Below are 18,674 nucleotides of genomic sequence, written 5' to 3' on the forward strand. Positions count from 1 at the left end.
GTGATCATGTAACTGCAGTTTCTGAAAATTCAGATACCTGAGTTTTGATCTTGGATGTGGTAGTATCATTGTCATTTAACTTCTCTGTACAACGGTAATCATGAATTAATAATTAAATAGGTAACACTTAACAAAATTGTACCTGGGATTGTTTATTCAGATTCCAAGAGGATCAAATTAAGGCAAACGTAAGGAATGATGAGTTATCTGAGTCCATTCCTGGGCTGCAGGAGAGAAGGAGTTGGATTTTTAAAAGGTTTTAAGTTTTTACAGTTAAAGCTTTGTGGGGAGTAGAACAGAATTTTTAAATGTTCAATAACAATTCTGCAGCTATGTTAAAAATATTTATTCTTTAGATAAATATGAATATATTTTTCTAAGCACACAATAACTAAGCATGTTTAGTGGATATTGGTTTTTCCATAGGTAGTCCTGTGCAAGGAAAAAATTTAACTTAAAAAGTTTAATTTAATTAAATTTCAGAATTTTTAGTATTTCAGGGGCGTCTTGTCAAATTTTATTTTTATTTAGCTAAAATTACATGTAGATTTTAATTATCCAATGTAATGAGTTTTGATCAATATATACTTGTGTGATAAGTACTCCTATTAGGATTTAGATTATTTTCATCACTTTTTCCTTTATGTCTTCTTCCAGTTAATTCCCAGCTATCAGAGGCAACCACTATTCCGATTTTTCTATCACTATAGACTAGTTTTTGAATTTCATGCAAATGGAATCATACAGTAGTACTATTTTTTATGTGGTTTCTTTTGTTCAACATAATATTTTTGAGATTTATTCATACTGTTGTGAATATTGGTTTTTTTTAAATTGGTAAGTAGTATTCCATCAAATGATTAAACCACAGTTTGATTATTTATGCCCCTGTTGATGATTTGATTCATTTCTGGTAAATATCCTGAATACTCACTACTGTGAATAAGTCTGGTATAAATATTATGGTACCAGTATTTTAGGGAACAAATACTTTACTTTCTTTTGGGCAAATACATAGGAAGGGAATTTGCTGGGTATTAGTGTTGGCATATTTTTAACTTAATTGTATTTCCAACAGGCACATAGGAGAGGTCCAGTGCATATATCCTGAATGGTATCTTCTTCAAAGCATACATTTATAGTTTGGGGCATTACATTTTAGACCTGTAAGATTTTCTTATCCATTTACATGGATATGAGAAAGGTCTCTGAAAATAGACTTAGGTTTTTCTCTCTATTGCCAGATATTTGTCACTTTTGCTCCGTGGGTCTTAGGTTTTTATGGAAAGGAACAATATAGGGTCATCCACTAAGTATGATAGATGAATATGACCATAGCTATGAATGTTAGGCTCTATGTGTTTTTGGCTGTTAAATGAAAGTGATTGCCTCCTTTTAATAATTAGGTACTAATTATTTTCTTAAAAAATATGAAACAGTAAAATACTGTAGATTATAGGTCAATTCACATTACATACCCTTATTTGAAGTTTTAAATATACCTTTATTTTATTGCATTTTTGAAAGTCAGATAACTTTTAGGTTCAGATTATTTTTCATATTATATCAAATATTGATTGAATCCAGATGGGAAAATCCAAACATGTGAGGCTACAGGTTGATATTTATTTTGCAATATTTCCTAGAAGGAATGCTTGCTTTCTTGTTTTTTTTTTTTTTTTTTTTAAGATTTTATTTATTTATTTGAGAAAGAGACAATGAGAGAGAGAGCATGAGAGAGGAGAAGATCAGAGGGAGAAGCAGACTCCCCGTGGAGCTGGGAGGCCGATGCGGGACTTGATTCGGAAACTCCAGGATCATGACCCGAGCCGAAGGCAGTCGTCCAACCAGCTGAGCCACTCAGGCGTCCCTAGAAGGAATTATTTCTTGAAATAATTATTATTATTATTATTTCCTTCTGTCCAATTGTGATACTCTTACTATTTCAGATCCCTTTTGTGTATTTCAGAATCATTGTGCTTCCTCTTTAAACATTATAAATGTATTTCTTTTGAAAAATTTAGGAGAACACATAATGTGGTAAGCTCTTTATAGCAAGTGCATAACATGCATATGTGAAATGCTCTTTAATAAATTTTATAGAACACCTAAAAGAGGACTTAAAAATCCAGTTCCAGAAATTATGAAAGAAATGATTATGATATTCTGAAAGTTAAGCAGATAGCTGTTTTAATCTTAGGAAACTTGAGATCCACGACATTTTGGAATTCTTTATCAAAAACTTGAGTCTCCAGCTATTTTTTTTTTTTAAATTAGCTATCAGTTATACTAAATCAAAAGACTAGAACCATTTCTTTTCTTCTGAAAGACAGTTCTATTTTCTGATGGTTTTCCTTTAAAATATACATTATTTGCTCCTGAGTCCCACTGAAATCATTGAGGGGAGAAGAAAGATCTCTGCAACTATTGGCCATTTACTTTTAACTATGAGTTTAGAAGGAGTTTGAGTTGTATAGAGATTAATTTTATTTTTTATCATCTATATATCTTATTTCTCTTTCCTGATTCTATCTTTTTTTAATATTGATAGGCTGAAACTTAAAACTGAGATGCAGATAAATGTCAGATTAAAGAATAAATAAGGCGTACTACCTTATTTAAAGTTTAGTTCTCAGTTTAGTGCTCACTTTCTTTGGGGACATGACTATCTTTATAGCTGAATATATCTTTTTTATTTTTTATTTATTTATTTTTTTAAAAAAATAAACATATAATATATTTTTATCCCCCGTGGTACAGGTCTGTGAATCGCCAGGTTTACACACTTCACAGCACTCACCATAGCATATACCCTCCCCAATGTCCATAACCCCACCCCCCTCTCCCAAGCCCCCTCCCCCCAACAACCCTCAGTTTGTTTTGTGAGATTAAGAGTCACTTATGGTTTGTCTCCCTCCCAATCCCATCTTGTTTCATTTATTCTTCTCCTACCCCCTTAACCCCTCATGTTGCATCTCCATTTCCTCATATCAGGGAGACAGTTGTCTTTCTCTGATTGACTTATTTCACTAAGCATGATACCCTCTAGTTCCATCCACGTCGTCACAAATGGCAAGATTTTATTTCTTTTGATGTCGCATGGTATTCCATTGTGTATATATACCACATCTTCTTTATCCATTCATCTGATGATGGACATCTAGGTTCTTTCCATAGTTTGGCTATTGTAGACATTGCTGCTATAAACATTTGGGTGCACGTGCCCCTTTGGATCACTACGTCTGTATCTTTAGGGTAAATACCCAGTAGTGCAATTGCTGGGTCGTAGGGTAGTTCTATTTTCAACATTTTGAGGAACCTCCAAGCTGTTTTTCAGAGTAGTTGCACCAGCTTGCATTCCCACCAACAGTGTAGGAGGGTTCCCCTTTCTCCACATCCTCGCCAGCATCTGTCATTTCCTGACTTGTTAATTTCAGCCATTCTGACTGGTGTGAGGTGATATCTCATTGTGGTTTTGATTTGTATTTCCCTGATGCCGAGTGATGTGGAGCACTTTTTTTTTTTTTTTAATTTATTTGATAGATCAAAAGTAGGCAGAGAGGAAGGTAGAGAGAGAGGAAGGGAAGCAGGCTCCCTGCCAAGCAGAGAACCTGATGCGTGGCTTGATCCCAGGACTCGGGATCATGTCCTGAGGTGAAGGTAGAGGCCTTAACCCACTGAGCCACCTAGGCGCCCCTGTGGAGCACTTTTTCATGTGTCTGTTGGCCATCTGGATGTCTTCTTTGCAGAAATGTCTGTTCATGCCCTCTGCCCATTTCTTGATTAGATTCTTTGTTCTTTGGGTGTTGAATTTGCTAAGTTCTTTATAGATTTTGGACACTAGCCCTTTATCTGATATTTCGTTTGCAAATATCTTCTCCCATTCTGTCAGTTGTCTTTTGGTTTTGTTCACTGTTTCCTTTGCTGTGCAAAAGCTTTTGATCTTGATGAAATCCCAATAGTGCATTTTTGTCCTTGCTTCCCTTGCCTTTGGCAATGTTCCTAGGAAGATGTTGCTGAGGTTGAGGTCCAAGAGGTTGCTGCCTGTGTTCTCCTCAAGAATTTTGATGGATTCCTTTCTCACATTGAGGTCCTTTTTCCATTTGAGTCTATTTTCGTGTGTGGTGTAAGGAAATGGTCCAATTTCATTTTACTGCATGTGGCTGTCCAATTTTCCCAACACCATTTATTGAAGAGGCTGTCTCTTTTCCATTGGACATTCCTTTCTGCTTTGTCGAAGATTAGTCGACCATAGAGTTGAGGGTCTATTTCTGGACTCTCTATTTTGTTCCATTGATCTATGTGTCTGTTTTTGTGCCAGTACCATGCTGTCTTGATGATGACAGCTTTGTAATAGAACTTGAAGTCCGGAATTGTGATTCCACCAGCTTTGGCTTTCTTTTTCAATATTCTTTTGGCTATTTGAGGTCTTTTCTGGTTCCATATGAATTTTAGGGTTATTTGTTCCATTTCTTTGAAAAAAAATGGATGCTTTTTTGATAGGAATTGCATTAACTATGTAGACTGCTTTAGGTAGCATAGACATTTTTACAATATTTGTTCTTGCAGTCCAGGAGCATGGAACATTTTTCCATTTATTTGTGTCTTCCTCAATTTCTTTCATGAGTACTTTATAGTTTTCTGAGTGTAGATTCTTAGCCTCTTTGGTTAGGTTGATTCCTAGGTATCTTATAGTTTTGGGTGCAATTGTAAATGGGATTGACTCCTTAATTTCTCTTTCTTCTGTCTTGTTGTTGGTGTAGAGAAATGCTGCTGATTTCTGTGCATTGACTTTATATCCTGACACTTTACTGAATTCCTGTACACGTTCTAGCAGTTTTGGAGTGGAGTCTTTTGGTTTTTCCACTTATAGTATCATATCATCTGTGAAGAGTGATAGTTTGGCTGCTTCTTTGCCGATTTGGATGCCTTTAATTTCCTTTTGTTGTCTGATTGCTGAGGCTAGGACTTCTAGTACTATGTTGAATAGCAGTGTTGATAATGGACATCCCTGCCGAGTTCCTGACTGTAGTGGAAAAGCTTTCAGTTTTTCTCCATTGAGAATGATATTTGTGGTGGGTTTTTCATAGATGGCTTTTATAATATTGAGGTATGTGCCCTCTGTCCCTACACTTGAAGAGTTTTGATCGGGAAGGGATGCTGTACTTTGTCAAATGCTTTTTCAGCATCAATTGAGAGTATCATATGGTTCTTGTTCTTTCTTTTATTAATGTATTGTATCACATTGATTTGCAGATGTTGAACCAACCTTGCAGCCCTGGAATAAATCCCACTTGGTCGTGGTGAATAATCCTTTAATGTACTATTGAATCCTATTGGCTAGTATTTTGGTGAGAATTTTCACATCTGTGTTCATCAAGGATATTGGTCTATAGTTCTCTTTTTTGTTGGTATCCTTGTCTGGTTTTGGGATCAAGGTGATGCTGGCCTCATAAAATGAGTTTGGAAGTTTTCCTTCCATTTCTCTTTTTTGGAACAGTTTCAGGAGAATAGGAATTACTTCTTCTTTAAACGTTTGGTAGAGTTCCCCTGGGAAGCGGTCTGGCCCTGGGCTTTTGTTTGTTTGGAGATTTTTGATGACTGTTTCGATCTCCTTACTGGTTATGGGTCTGTTCAGGTTTTCTAGGTCTTCCTAGTTCAGTTGTGGTAGTTTATATGTCTCTAGGAATGCATCCATTTCTTCCAGATTGTTAAATTTGTTGGCATAGAGTTGCTCATAGTATGTTCTGATAATTGTTTGTATTTCTTTGGTGTTAGTTGTGATCTCTTCTCTTTCATTCATGATTTTATTTATTTGGGTCCTTTCTTTTTTCTTTTTGATGAGTCTCGCCAGGGGTTTATCAATCTTATTAATTTTTTCAAAGAACCAGCTCCTAGTTTTTTTGATTTGTTCTATTGTTTTTTTGGTTTCTATTTCATTGATTTCTGCTCTGATCTTTATGATTTCTCTTCTCCTGTTGGGTTTAGGGTTTCTTTCTTGTTCTTTCTCCAGCTCCTTTAGGTGTAGGGTTAGGTTGTGTACTTGAGACCTTTCTTGTTTCTTGAGAAAGGCTTGTACCGCTATGTATTTTCCTTTCAGGACTGTCTTTGCTGTGTCCCACAGATTTTGAACTGTTGTGTTTTCATTATCCTTTGTTTCCATGAATTTTTTCAATTCTTTAATTTCCAGGTTGACCCATTCATTCTTTAGAAGGATGCTGTTTAGTCTCCATGTAATTGAGTTCTTTCCAAATTTCCTCTTGTGATTGAGTTCTAGCTTCAGAGCATTGTGGTCTGAAAATATGCAGGGAATGATCCCAATCTTTTGATACCGGTTGAGACCTGATTTAGGACCCAGGATGTGATCTATTCTGGAGAATGTTCCATGTGCATCAGAGAAGAATGTGTATTCTGTTGCTTTGGGATGAAATGTTCTGAATATATCTGTGATGTTCATCTGGTCCAGTGTGTCATTTAAGGCCTTTATTTCCTTGTTGATCTTTTGCTTGGATGATCTGTCCATTTCAGTGAGGGGAGTGGTAACGTCCTCTACTATTATTGTATTATTGTGGGTGTGTTTCTTTGATTTTGTTATTAATTGGTTTATATAGTTGGCTGCTCCCATGTTAGGGGCATAGATATTTAAAATTGTTAGATCTTCTTGTTGGACAGATCCTTTGAGTATGATATAATGTCCTTCCTCATCTCTTATAGTCTTTGGCTTAAAATCTAATTGATCTGATATAAGGATTGCCACCCCTGCTTTCTTCTGATGTCCATTAGCATGGTAAATTGTTTTCCACCCCCTCACTTTAAATCTGGAGGTGTCTTTGGGTCTGAAATGAGTTCTTGTAGGCAACATATAGATGGGTTTTGTTTTTTATCTATTCTCATACCTGGTGTCTTTTGATTGGGGCATTGAGCCCATTAACATTCAGGGTAACTATTGAGAGATATGAATTTAGTGCCATTGTACTCCCTGTAAGGTGACTGTTACTGTATATTGTCTTTGTTCCTTTCTGATCTACTACTTTTAGGCTCTGTCTTTGCTTAGAGGACCCCTTTGAATATTTCCTGTAGAGCTGGTTTGGTGTTTGCAAATTCTTTCAATTTTTGTTTGTCCTGGAATCTTTTTATCTCTCCTTCTATTTTCAATGATAGCCTAGCTGGATATAGTATTCTTGGCTGCATGTTTTTCCTCATTTAGTGCTCTGAATATATCATGCCAGTTCTTTCTGGCCTGCCTGGTCTCTGGATAAGTCTGCTGCCAATCTAATATTTTTACCATTGTATGTTACAGACTTCTTTTCCCGGGCTGCTTTCAGGACTTTCTCTTTGTCACTAAGACTTGTAAATTTTACTATTAGTTGATGGTGTGTGGACCTAATTCTTGTTGATTTTGAGGGGGTTTCTCTGCTCCTCCTGGATTTTGATGCTTGTTCCCTTTGCCATATTAGGGAAATTGTCTACAATAATTCCCTCCAATTTACCTTCTGTTCCCCTCTCTCTTTCTTCTTCTTCTGGAATCCCAATTATTCTAATGTTGTTTCATCTTATAGTGTCACTTATCTCTCGAATTCTCCCCTCGTGGTCCAGTAGCTGTTTGTCCCTCTAGCTTCTTTATTCTCTCATTTGGTTTTCTATATCACTAATTCTTTCTTCTGCCTCATTTATCCTAGGAGTGAGAGCCTCCATTTTTTATTGCACCTCATTAATAGCTTTTTTAAATTTCAACTTGATTAGATTTTAGTTCTTTTATTTCTCCAGAAAGAACTTTTATTTCTCCCGAGAGGGTTTCTCTAATATCTTCCATGCCCTTTTTGAGCCTGGCTAGAACCTTGAGAATCATCATTCTGAACTCTATATCTGACATATTACCAATGTCTTTATTGATTAGGTCTCTAACCTTCGGTACTGCCTCTTGTTCTTTTTTTTGTGGTGAATTTTTCCACCTTGTCAATTTGTTTAGATAACAGTATATGAAGGAGCAAGTAAAATACTAAAAGGGTGGCAAAGACCCCAGGAAAATACGCTTTAACCAAATCAGAAGAGACCCCAAATCGTGGGGAGGAGAAAGGGGATAAAAAGATGTTCAGAAAAAAAAAAGGAAACAATTAAAAAAAAGAAAACAAATAAAAAATATAAAAAAGAAAAAGTATACATATTCAATAAACTAGTTAAAAAACGTTAAAAAAGAAAAGGGTAAAAGTTTTAAAAACTTAGCGGAACAAAAAAAAAATTGAAAAAAAAACCCCCACAAATTAAATTAACTGCAAGACTAATGAATCATGGGAGAAAGCCATGAGTTCAGTGCTTTGCTTTCTCCTCCTCTGGAATTCTGCTGCTCTCCTTGGTATTGAACCTGTACTCCTTGGTAGGTGAACTTGGTCCTGGCTGGATTTCTTGTTGATCTGCTTGGGAAGGGACCTGTTGTAGTGATTCTCAAGTGTCTTTGCCCCCGTTGGATTTGCACCACTCTTACCAGGGGCTGGGCTGAGTAATCTACTCAGGTTCGCTTTCCAGAGCTTTTGTTCCCTGAATGCTTTCCGTAGAGTTCCGGAGGACGGGAATGAAAATGGCAGCCTCCTAGTCTCCAGCCCAGAGGAGCCGAGAGCTCAGGGCCCCACTCCTCAGTGCACCCTCAGAGAATAGCGCCCAATAACTCCCGTCTCCCTGGCCTCCTGCCGCGCTCCGAGCTCACCCAGGCTGCGACTGGTTCAAGGTAACCCCTAGCTGAGAGCTCACTCCTCGGCTCTCTCTCTGTAGCATGCTTCCCCGTTCTAATACCTGCAAGCTCTGCGACACTCAGACACCCCCATCCTTCTGTGACCCTGCGGGACCTGGGGCCACGCTGACCCCGCGTGGGCTTCACCCCGGTTTAGCCTCTGGAGCGATGTCCCTCAGCGGCATAGTCTTAAAAGTCCTGATTTTGTGCTCCGTTGCTCCACCGCTTGCCGGGAGCCGGCCCCTCCTCCCGTGGTCTATCTTCCCGTCGCTTTGGATTCACTTCTCTGCCAGTCCTACCTTTCAGAAAGTGGTTGATTTTCTGTTTCTAGAGTTGCTGTTCTTCTCTTTGAATCTCCCTTTGGATTCATAGTTGTTTGCAATGTTTAGATAACATATCTAGCTGATCTCCTGCTACCTGATGTAGCCTCAGCCTGCTACTTCTTCGCCATCTTGACTCCTCCCCCTATAGCTGAATATATCATTAGAATTCATTGCTGATTGATTTTTTATTGAGAAAGTAATGACCATGGTTAATTAACACAATAAGCAGCTTCCATGCCTCCTCTTCTTAAGTCATAGCATTTATAATAAAAGTTTTATCAGGCTGCAGTTGATTTGTATATGCTTCAGTAAATTATTTTTCAATAAAATATAGGAAAGTAGGAAGCAGGGCAATTATGATAGTCCCCTATTATGGCAGAGTAGTATATTGCCTTTAATATGGTTTTCCAACTAGAAATTTAAGCTCATAGGGGTTGCCTGGGTGGCTCAGTCAGTTAAGGGGCTGCTTTTGGCTCAGGTCATGATCCCAGGGCCCTGGGATCAAGCCCTACATCAGGCTCTCTGCTTCCCCCTCTCTTTCTGCCTGCTGCTCTGCCTACTTGTGCTCTCTTTCTGTGTCAAATAAATAAAATCTTAAAACAAAAAAAAAAAATTGAGATAGAGAGGAGAGAGAGAAAGAGAGGCAGGAAGAAATTTAAGCACACACAGAGATGGGAGAATTCCAAAGGGAAACCAGAGCTTCAAAAGTCCTTCTCACATGCTTTTTGATGATATTGCCACCTTTACTTCCTTCTTCTGTGGTTGTACTCCAGCCTTTTACAAAGTGCTAAGATATCAGGAGGGGGATGTACAGTTGCAGAGCCTTCCCGTAATGGCAACAACTCTAAGGTATCTTTATATGTGACATCTAAAGCATAAGGGAGGGTATATGCATATATATTTTTTTAAGACTTTATTTATTTATTTATTTGGTGGGGGCGGGGGAGAGAGGGAACACAAGCATAGGGGGTGGTAGAGGGAGAAGCAGGGGCCGCAGAATAGGGAGCCTGATGGGGGGCTGGGATCGTGGAGCCTGGATTATGGACCCTGGAATCATGACCTGAACCCAAGGCAGAAGCTTAATGACTGAGCCACCCAGGTGCCCTGGGTATATGCAGTTTTATAAATTGAAAATTATTTAACCACTGACAACTATAAATTTTTAGTGAAATATTTTATTTTGTAGGAATCAGAAATAATAAGTGAATGTTTACTCTGTGTTTAGTACCACATTAGGTACAAGTTTTAGGGAAGGTATGACATGAAAAAATTAGAAAATAAGACATTTCATAGGGTTAAGGCCCTAAAATGAGAAATGTTACCTCTTTTCCTAGGTTTGCTTTGGCACATCAATCGATCTGTCATCTGATTAAAAAGTGAGAAAAATTGTATAAGGGAAGCTGGATAATGTGGCCTAATCCTTTGTACCATTATCTGTACTAAGATGCTGGCAAATAAAGAACTAACCTGCCTTTTCTAACTATACAAAGATGCAAGAATCCTTTCTGTTACTCTCAAGGAAAACCGATTATGGTTCTTGTAGTGCTGATGTTTGCCAGTGTGATGTGCTTTTTTCTAATAGATCAAGGTCTTAAGAACCTCAATTAATGTCCCCATGGATTTGTACAATTAGATGTTTATTACCTATATTGGCCATTTTTTTAAAAAGATTTTATTTATTTATTTGACAGAGAGAAATTACAAGTACACTGAGAGGCAGGCAGAGAGAGAGAGAAGGAAGCAGGCTCCCCGCTGAGCAGAGAGCCCGATGCGGGACTCGATCCTAGGACCCTGAGATCATGACCCGAGCCGAAGGCAGCGGCTTAACCCACTGAGCCACCCAGGCACCCCACCCATATTGGCCATTTTTACTCCATTAAGTGCTCACTCTTTATACCCATATTGGGCTTTTCATTTTTTTTTTTTTCTCTTGAATTCTGTTTGAGGTGAAAGTTTTATTAGCTCCTTGAAAATGGGAGTACCTTTCCCCTTTTTTTTCCCCCCATGTTTGCTGCTGTGTACATTCCTGGTTTCTTCTCCAATAAAATTTACTTGGTTCTATTTTCTCCCTACCATATAATAATAAGCTAATATTATAAAACTGGTAGCGCCAGCTACTCAGCTGGACTAATTGATTTTGTTGCAGTGTCCTAACTTAGGTTGTAAAGTCTCTAAAAGGAATAATAAAGCCAGAGCTCTAACTGAGTTGGATGTTTCTTGCTGGGGAGAGAGAACCTGGGTAGAATGGTAAGAAAAGGATAGCATGCTAGCAGCTTGGGACCTAGCACCCCTATATCTTTTTTTAATTAAAAAGAATTTTTTTAAACTTGTTAAGCAGATTGTATTTTTGTTTGTTGAGCAATCTAATTTCTCAGCTCCAAAACTAAGAATTGAAAGAGGTCATTTAGAAGACCAATGTTAGGGTACCTGAGGAAATTATCTGATATTACCATCTACTCTTTTTTTTTTTTTTTTTTTTAAAGATTTTATTTATTTATTTGTCAGAGAGAGAGCGAGCGAGAGCGAGCACAGGCAGACAGAGTGGAAGGCAGAGTCAGAGGGAGAAGCAGGCTCCCTGCGGAGCAAGGAGCCCGATGTGGGACTCGATCCCAGGACGCTGGGATCATGACCTGAGCCGAAGGCAGCTGCTTAACCAACTGAGCCACCCAGGCGTCCCGTGATATTACCATCTACTCTTAACCAGTTGTTAGATAGTCTCTGCATTCCCAGCTTTTCATCTCTGTATCATCCAATAAATGTTAAGACCTTGGGGATAGAAAACTCTTTTCTTGAATACTGTATGAGTCAGGGATAGAGCTGGATATGATGTTGATTAGGTAAAGAAATCTGAACTTAGAAAACATGGAGATGGTTCTCCTACTGATGACTAGTATAGGTGCAGGCAAGCTGCTTTAATTGCTTTGATTTCCTTATCTGGATTAGATCTCCTAAGAATATCTTCACGTTTAAAGTTCTTTGATGGTCATTTTTTCATTAAGAATTTTACAAAAATGGGGCACCTGGGTGGCTGAGTCAGTTGATGGTCCAACTGTGGTTTGGGTCAGATCATGATCTCATGCGTCATGAGATTGAACCCTAAGAGAAGTTCTGAACTCAGTGGGGAGTTTGAAGAATCTCTCCCTCTGCCCCGTTCCCCACTTGCTCATGTTCTTTCTTTCTCAAGTAAATATTTTTTTTTTTAAAGAATTTGATAAATATTTTATCTTTTCTGCTGTGGCTAATAAAGAAAGTTCGGTTATTATACTCCTCTTATGTTTTTCTTCTATGAGGAGGTTATGAAAATATAATGGTGGTGAGTTTGAAGAGATCAGAGGAATAGCCTGATGTACCATCACAGTACATGAGATGACACAGAATTGTCACAAATCTTCACAGACATTTATGACACAGAATTGTCATAAATCTTCAAGATTAAGTATGTAGAATATGTAAAGCAGGGTTTTGATTAAGGATTATCTAAGTAAGCAAAAATTTACTTTTCAAAATGGAGATTGTTTACTTTGTGGAGTCTTTGTTCTAGGATTGTCAGTAGGCGTGCTTACATAAATAGGCAGAGGAATAGAGGAATCTCTGGAGATATTTTTTCATCAACAGCGCTGAGCTCGTTGCCTTTGGGTATGGTATGCTAAGTCTGTTGTGGTGAATCTCTGCTTCCCGTTTCCTTACCTGAAGTTTTGTGATTGTAGGGCAATGGAGAGAGAATAGAGGGAGAATTATTGACAATTTATGGGTTGGAGTAGGGGGAATGCTGCTAAACCTGTATCTTATGCTGGTATTTTAACTAACAAGATAATAGTATGTAGTATGATTTGAATCGACATAAGTTTCCATGATCTTGATTCTTTTTCAGTTCCATTTCGTGGGTTCAGATCCAACTTCTGCCACTTACTTGCTGTGCGATCTTGGGCCAGTCTGTACCTCAGTTTTCTCATCTGTGAAATTTGTTCCCTGGTATACATCTGCACTCATATAATTTCTTTCCTCTTATCGTGGAAGAATTGCCTATTCTTCTGGCAAAGGCCAGTGTGTCTCCTTTCCTATCATTAAGGACATTATTCTAGCAATTCTTTCTCTTTTGCATCATTAAATTTTCCCCCTTAACTAGATATTTCCCATTAGCATTAAAATATTATTCTCTTATTAAAAAATTCTCTGGCACTTTTTTACCACTAGCACCAGACTATTTTTCTCTTTCTCTTCCAGCAAAACACCTCAGAGGAATTGATTGTACTTGATATATTTAATTTCTTTTTTCCTGTTCTTTCTTGAACCCATTCTAATCCAATCAGGCATTTGCTCTCATAATTCCACTGAAATAGCTTTTGTGAAGTCAGTAATGGCTTCTGCTTTGTTAAATCCTATGTTTATTTCTCAGGCCTTGCTCTATTTAACTTGTCCTCAAGATTTGGCACAGATGATTGTTACCTTCTCCATGAAGCATTTTCTTCACTAGAGTTTCAGGATACCACGCACCTCTGTTTTTCCTTCTGCTATACAAACCCTCTTTTGCTGAGTCCTCCTCATTTCTTGGACCTGTTAATGTTGTTCTCCAAGGTTCATTTCTTGAACATTTATATTCTCTAGCTGTACTCCTTCCCTTGGGATCACGTTCGCTCTTAAGCTTTAAGTATTACTTGTGTGCTAATGATTCCCAGATTTATTATTCTAGGCACGTATAACCAACTGCCTATTCGAACATCTACACCTGAATATGTAATAAGCGTATATTCTTTTAGTTTTGATTTTTTAATTTTGTTAGTTAATTTTCTTATCCAGCTTTGGCTAGAAATGCCACCACAAATAAAGAACTATAGTGGCGACCCCCAAATTTGATAAACAAGATTTACAAGAAAAAAGAATTTGAAAATTATAAGTGCTAGAAATACTAATTCTATAAAAACTGCTTTCTTCTTTACTTGCCCCAAATATTACAGATGAATAGGAAATGAACTTAAATGCAAAGTATACACTGTTTTTCCTTTCAAAAAGAATGAATTTGCCTTGAAGTGCCTAGATCACAAAATAATTTTAAAAAATATTTCTCCTAATAAAATTTTTATCCAATCACAAATAATATTTTTTGAAAATATGAGATGCCTTACCTTTACATATTCTTTTATGTGGTGGTTGGGAGAGAGTTGGTTACAGATGGTAATCTATAGCTGTCATGTGATAAAATTGTCGTGGCCCAAGTTTAATGCTTGAGAAGTCTTATTTGACTAATCATTTTTGTTTCAAGGAGACTATAGATCTGATGGATAGTTTAATAGGGTTGATAAAGTTTTGTAAATTATTAACATTGCATTTCCTGTACTTATATTGAAGCCATTATTTCTGTTCTGGTAGGCTCATAGCTGGCAACCCGGAATAAAAAATCCATACCGTGGTGTTGTAGTGTGGCCTGTTCCTGAAAACATTGAAATCACTGTGACACTTTTTAAGGTAAGTTCCATTATTATTATATAGTCATAGTTCTAAATGACAGAATATTTCAGTATTCGTTGTTCTATATATTTTAGTCCAACTTGGTTCCTTGAGGTGCATTATATTTATGGATATAGCAATTTATAACAGTGCAGGGGCATCAGGGTATTTCATGGTTTATGAAGTCAGAATAATTCGGGAGCCCCTTTGAACTTGTTATAATTGAGATCTGTTAGAATACTTCTTTTATACTTATTACATTCTACCCCCAGGAAATTTTAAAGTGCTTCTTTGTGGAAAGCTGAGGTTTGTGGAATTTTTAGTCCTAAGCCTCATTTTGTTAGCCCTGTTTGACTAAATACAAAATATGTTTTAAAATTAGTATTCAAGGGGCGCCTGGGTAGCTCAGTTGGTTAAGTGGCCGGCTCTTGGTTTTGGCTTAGGTCATGATCTCAGGGTTGTGGGATCTAGTCCTGCATCAGGTTCTGTGCTCAGCAGGGAGTCTTTTTGAGATTCTCTCTCTCCCTCTCCCCCCCCATCTCTCTCTTTCAAATCTGTAAATAAATCTTTAAAATCAGAATTTGAGGGGTATTTTATTGATGTTTATATAAGAAGCTCTAAGTTGATTTTGGTAAATATTTTATTGATACTAATATTTTACAAATACTGTAGCTTAAAAGCAAAATTCTGGTTGTAAATTCAAAGGGCAGATCCCAAAACATAGCTGTGTATATACCTACCTGCCTGTTATATATACATACATGCTGTTTTCTTGAAGGTCTTCCATATTTCCTGAAACATTGTAAAGTAGTTTCCACCAAGTCCTCATTAAGCACTAGAATCCTTACTTTCCTAACTAACCCCCTACCTGCTTCAAAAGAATGGTGGAGAAAAGTCTCGTTTTAGCCTTTTTGAAAGTGATGAAATTAGAAAACAAATGCTTTATATCTTCCTTGAAGCATTCCAGTTGTATTGAAGTTACTTTTGCAGGGCAGAAGGGATGAGACAGTACCTGCTCTTCTTTTTTTTTACCCCCCCAGAAGGCTCAGGGCCATCCTATAGCCCTTCAGCCAGCTATCCTAAAAGCCTGTTATTAAATCCCCATTATCCGTATATCTCCTACTGGAATGATACAGTAAGCTTGATAGAGAGCAGCCAGATCTTTAACTCTCACAGTAACCCTAAAGTTGTGTAATTATTCCTGTGTACTATTGTTAAGAAAACTGAGACTAAGGAGGAAGGTCTCTTGCTAAGTCACAGTGATTTAGCCCTCTTTTTTCTTCTACACTGTATGACCTATTATTCCGTAGTAAAAACTATGGTGAACATAAATTACAACAGCAGGATCTCTGATATACTTGAGGAAGACTTTTAAGTAATCCCTTGAGTATTTTGATTTGGTTTGCTGTTTACATTGGGAAAGATGAAATGAGTGGACATAGTTTCACAACTTGAAAAAATGACAGAGAGTAAGGGGCTAGAATAGAGCTGATAAATAGTTGACAGGCATGTGTTTGGGAAAAGGATATGCACTATCTGAGTGATTCTGAGTTGAAAGTGGCTGTTGAAATGTAGTACTTGGAGGATTAAGAGGTAAGTGTTATTTTCAAGTACTGATGGGAATGTTGAGCATATCCTTATCATGGAACTTTTATGACTTCGAGTGTTAGTCTGTAGAAAAAAGCCCAAATACCCTTTTCTTCCCAGTTTGTTGTAGTAAACACCTCTGTTTAGTTGTGCTATTGAGGCAACCTTGTGATTATTTTAAATATTAAAAAAAAATTTCTGTGGCCATTTTTATCTTCCCAACCCTCCAAACTCCCCAGAATTCTAATAGAAAGGCAGAAAGGTAAAACAGCTTTTTCTTCTTACAGTGTAACTTTTAGATCTTGTTTTTTACAGCATTTAAAATATTCAAGTGGAAAACTTTTTCATGTTTTCCTTTTTCTTTTACTCATATTAAAGTTTCACAATTCATTTAATCTTGCAATTTGCAAGTAGGAAAGGATTGCTTTAAACCCTCTTGTCTGAAGTGTGGTGTGTGCTCAAAAAGAAAATGCTTTTATGAAAAGTTAGCATTATGTTTCATATTCCCATGACTTAGCCAGAAATTAATTTTTCTAGCCTGCTTGCCTGTTTTTGAAATTTGAATAGATTGGAAATAGCTATTTCTAGTTTTAAAAAAAAAAGCCTTTAGGTTTTTAAAAAGAAAAATGATTCTTAAGCTATTTTCAATTTTTCTCTTTACTGCAGCGGTGAGAAAGGAGACTCCAGAGGGTAGAAAGTAGGATACAGAGAAGACTTCATTGATTCAAGCTAGAAGCAATTTTCATTACAAATGTTTTTGTCTGGTCAATAATATAAATAGTTAATTGTGTAGCTATGCCATTTAAAAATGCCCTGAAAATGAATACTGTTATTCCTCTTTTACAAGTTTTGATTGACTTTGCCCTATCAGATGTGTTCCTTGGTCCTGCTGAGATTATTCTTGTAAGAGAATATCATCTATGTTTTTAAAAAAATGTTTCATCTGCTTTTAGAATTATGCATGTCATATGTAAGACACTGTTCAATATTTGTCAAATTATAGGATATAGTTATTAATAGATTCATTCCTCAGATATCCTTTTTTTAAATGATTTTATTTATTTGTTTGACAGACAGAAATCACAAGTAGGCAGAGAGGCAGGCAGAGAGGGAAGGGGAGGCAGGCTCCCTGCTGAGCAGAGAGCCCAATGTGAGGCTCGATCCCAGGACCCTGGGATCATGACCTGAGCTGAAGGCAGAGGCTTTAACCCACTGAGCCACCCAGGTGCCCCCATTCCTCAAATATTCTTGAGAGGCTGCTGTGTGCCTGATACTTTTCTAAGTTCTGGGGGACAATGTAGTAAAACTGGACCAACAGCATAGCCAAAAGTCAGACAGACCTGGAATCATAACATTGTTTTACTACTTATTAATTGTTCACTGTGGAATGGTGCATCTTTTAGTGCTCAGGTTTCTGTTCTTTTAAATGGGAATAAAAACAGTACCTAATTCATAAGTTGCTATTGATGATGAAAACAACACAATAACTGGGGCAGAGTGTGTGCTCAGTAAGTATTTATTGTATTATTATTAATTATATTAGCTGTTCTGGATCTATGCTGCATTCCTCAGCAAAATGGGGGAAGGACAGGCAGGAAGGGTGGTAAGATGTCTCTTTCCTCTCAGCATTGTAGTACACTATATTACTTGGTCTCTAAAATAGCACTGTTTGTGCCCTAAATCACTCATGGAAATGTTCCTTCAACCTTTATTTACAGTAGTCTCTCTCCATAAACCTAGTTCATGGGCAGGACCAAGCTGAGTAAACAAGTATCAGGTAGAAATCTCTTCCTGTACTTTCTCTTCTAGCTTCTCCTACTTCCCCCTGCCTATCACCACCAAAGAAACTCCTTCTCAGCAGATTTTTATCCTATTTGTGTGAATTTACTCATAGAACTAAATAGCCTTGCTACAGCTCAGAATCAGCCAGTTACCATGCTTTAAAGTGAAAAATAAGTAAATAAAGAAGTAACTAAGGAGTTTGGAATTTATCCTGTAGGTTGTAGGTATCATTAAAGAAATCTGAGTTGGTACTAACTTGGTCAGAATTGTGGTTTGGGAGAATAATATGTGTATAAAATTGATTGGAGGGTAGAGAGACAGAGAGAATGTTATAGTCACTTTTATCTTGAAATAGCTTAGGACCAAAACTCAAGTGTGGCAGTAGAAGCAAAAGGTTATTAATACACTAAAATGGAATCGATCATGAATAAGATACTTCCGTATGAGAAGCATGTGGGATCTGAATCCCACTAGCAGAATAGCAGAGCCCATCTTCCATCGATGTGCACTTGCTCAATTTTAGAGTAGAATGTTGAGCCCAAAGCCTGCTTTATTTAAATATTCCCTTATTTTCAGTACCTCTATCCCTTTGCCATCTCTACTATGTGGAGTTAAATTTGAATAAGTAAATGGACATGTTATGTGACCCCATAACTTTCCTTTTTATGTCTTACATTCTGTTGCCTTTTGCCTTTACTTAGTATCTATGGAAATCTTATATAATCCCACTTAGCCCAGGTGCTTTCTCTCTCATCAGGCTTTTCTGTTCATTCCTAGATGTGATGTGTTGTTTTCTAATCTGTGGCGAAACC

The 18,674-nt window shown here is 37.3% G+C and overlaps 1 protein-coding gene across 12 annotated transcripts in view; it reads left to right on the top strand.

Moving 5' to 3' along the window:
* EHBP1 (EH domain binding protein 1) overlaps nt 1-18,674 on the top strand; it is a 360,247-nt gene that overhangs the window by 83,892 nt on the left and 257,681 nt on the right. For all 12 annotated transcript variants that reach the window (XM_004742041.2, XM_004742042.2, XM_045077893.1 and 9 more), the window contains exon 4: nt 14,416-14,511. In XM_004742041.2, coding sequence (XP_004742098.1) covers nt 14,416-14,511 — 96 coding nt within the window. The remainder of the gene's footprint in view (nt 1-14,415; nt 14,512-18,674) is intronic.

Source organism: Mustela putorius, unplaced genomic scaffold (genome assembly GCF_011764305.1).
Source record: "Mustela putorius furo isolate JIRA1106 unplaced genomic scaffold, ASM1176430v1.1 tig00000224_pilon_pilon_pilon, whole genome shotgun sequence".
NCBI lineage: Eukaryota > Metazoa > Chordata > Mammalia > Carnivora > Mustelidae > Mustela > Mustela putorius.